Raw genomic sequence first — 2,770 nt, 5'->3', positions numbered from 1 at the left:
GGCGGTGGCTCTAATCGTCAGTGTCAGCTCACAATCTAAAACATTAACTCTCTTAGAGCCATCAGTGCAGTCGCCCAGTGGCCAGTTTACTCGCATTCGACCAGTGTTTCGGTGAAGTAGTTCAAGTGCATCAAAATGAACGCCCTGCTCGCTCTGGTGGTTCTGATGGCGGCGACCGTCTACGCCGCTCCGGTCGACAGTGATGCCCAGGCACAGATCGTCAGCCAGACGTCGGACGTGCAACCGGATGGATCCTTCAACTATGCGTAAATGTCAACCGCCGTGAAGGGTGGCCGTAGCACACACACACCCTTCTGTTTGAACTGCTCATCCTATATCAAATGTTCCTTTCCCTCTCTCTCTCTCAATCTAACTATCAGATTTGAATCAGCAAATGGAATCAAGGTTGAAGATCAGGGATCGATCAAGTCAATCAAGGTGCCGAAGCTGGATGAAACTGGCCGCCAGATCGGTGAGGAAGATGTGCAGGTTTCGGTACAGACGGGCTCCTTCCAGTATACCGCACCCGACGGTCAGGTCTACACGCTAAGGTGAGAAGCGTTACATAAACCAACGGCCCGTCACAAACCGCTCAACCGTACACGATCGTGCTAATTCCGTGTTTTTGTCACCGTGCTTGCAGATACATCGCGGACGAGAATGGATTCCAGCCGCAGGCCGACCACCTCCCGGTCGCTCCCAGCGCCTAAGCGGGAATAGCGAAGGACCTTTCTTCTGAGGACAATACTCAACAAAACTATCTGCATGTACATACACTTACCCTTTCCTAATGGAAACATTGTGTCTAAAAACAAAAAAGAAATACGAAATGGTGTTATACAAAAAAAAACAACTTCAATGAAACGAATCCACACAGCCTTACTTCATCCTTTGCGGCCCTCGCTGCCAAAATCTCTTCCGGTCCGAAATGTATGGGGGAACAATTCTATCGCGATCGTGATTATCTAATTGCACATGCATCATCATAAGTGCTGGTACAAAATTGCTGACCACGACTCTCCGCGTATACAATGCCACTCGTTGGGAAGCAAGGGGGGGGGGGGGAGGGGTGTCTATTCTCCACACATGTCTACTTCATTGCACTGTGTCCACTTCCCATGTAGCAGAGGAAGCGTTGAACGAAAGCACACACAAAAAATGATCTAACGCCATAATGATAACCACGGCACAATACACCGTCTCGAGCCTTTTCCTTCAAGCGACCTCGTCTGTTTTCGATAATCGTTTCTCCCGCTCCAATCCGCCACCAATATTATGCAACCACGATCCACGATCACTTCCGAATGTGTGGGAGATGTATGTATGTGTGTGTATGTGTGTGTGAGGTGAATCCTACCATTAGCAACGATCCGAGCAAGTCAACGATCGGTTGATACGATCGGCCAGTTGAATGTACCGCTCCATTACCGGTTTCGCCTGGGCCTGGGCCCTGACTGTCGGGGAAAAAGCTTTCAAGTTCAATTTTTACACCACACCACACCGCGACCAGAGTGGAACCGCGCCAGATGCCATCAAAACAATAGCGCGAAGGAAACATTTAGCTGCAACTTTCCCAATTTACATCTTCCCGTTTGCAGCGTGTGTCGGAGTATAATGCAGCCAAAGATATGGAGCTGGCGTTCGAAAAGTAATGGTTTCTGTTCCTGGGAAGTCTCTCACTCCCTGCGCTATCGATCGATTTTAGTGGTGCGTTTTAGAAGCACGGGGTTTCACTTTTTCCTGCCATCCAGCACCGTCGCTGCTGGGTCGTCAAAACAAGCCCGGCCAAAGCATGCCGTAGAGCGAACGGAAAACAAGAGTGCTCGATGCACGATCAGGCGACGAACCTTCCCCGCCACGATTTGTGTTCCGATTTGTGCATGAAAATGTTACACCGTTCGGGCTCGAGATGGAGCACAGCATACAGCGACACAACTACACACAACTACAGCCTAATAGCTCCTTTCGCTTTCCTGCGGGCCTGCGGACCGGGTTGGCCTGGATGAACTTTACCACTACGCGCATCAGCCAGCGCGGGCTATATTGAGGGCGTGACGAAGTTTGAACCATTTCCACAAGCATAACAGCACCGACGCCAGAAGGTGCTGCTTTTCACTTTCTATTTTTCTAGCTCACTCACTCGCTCGATCGCTCTCGATCGCTCACTCGCTCTCGTTCCCTCTAGAAACATCATCAATTGTGCAATCTCGACCCAAAGGAAACGGATTGCATCACCGAGGGGATTGCCTTTCATCTGTGGACAATCAGATGCGTGTGTCATATGCTAACGGACTCACGCCCTGGGGGAAAAATTGATGAGATTGGGTCGATTATTAATTAATTGTCACCCATTTTGCCGATCGGCTGGAGCAAATCCAAATTTGGGTGACATCGTTTTGCAAAAAAATGATGCAAGATATAAGCGAATGGAAGGATGCTGTTAATTTTACAATGAACCTTATTAATTCATTTATGGAATCTTCGACGCGAAGTCAAAGGCATTTCTTGAGAGACAAAAAAACCCGAGCCCCATTATTGCACCACACACATATGCATTTCCGCAGCTGCATTGCATTGCAATTGAAATTGGGCAACACGAAACACAGACCGATCTCACACGCGGCTCAACCTACATTCTTACCAAGGGCACCTAACCTTTCCAACTCTGTCGGTCTGTCTCTGGCTCTTGCGATGGTATGGCGGCAAACCCAAACAACAACAACAACAACAACAACAACAAAATAACGGCTCCCAAAACCCAAAACCTACT

General features: G+C 48.9%; 1 protein-coding gene across 1 annotated transcript; it reads left to right on the top strand.

Moving 5' to 3' along the window:
* On the top strand, positions 1 to 868 carry LOC1279288 (cuticle protein CP14.6). The gene is made up of 3 exons (XM_318987.3): positions 1 to 266; positions 381 to 551; positions 644 to 868. The coding sequence occupies exons 1-3, from the start codon at positions 136 to 138 to the stop codon at positions 708 to 710; spliced, it is 369 nt and encodes a 122-aa protein (XP_318987.4). The 5' UTR covers positions 1 to 135; the 3' UTR covers positions 711 to 868.
* Positions 869 to 2,770: the final 1,902 nt, after the last annotated feature.

Source organism: Anopheles gambiae, chromosome 3, assembly GCF_943734735.2.
Source record: "Anopheles gambiae chromosome 3, idAnoGambNW_F1_1, whole genome shotgun sequence".
Lineage (NCBI taxonomy): Eukaryota > Metazoa > Arthropoda > Insecta > Diptera > Culicidae > Anopheles > Anopheles gambiae.
Note: the sequence above shows the minus strand (reverse complement) of the source record. Positions and strands in the feature narration are given on the sequence as shown.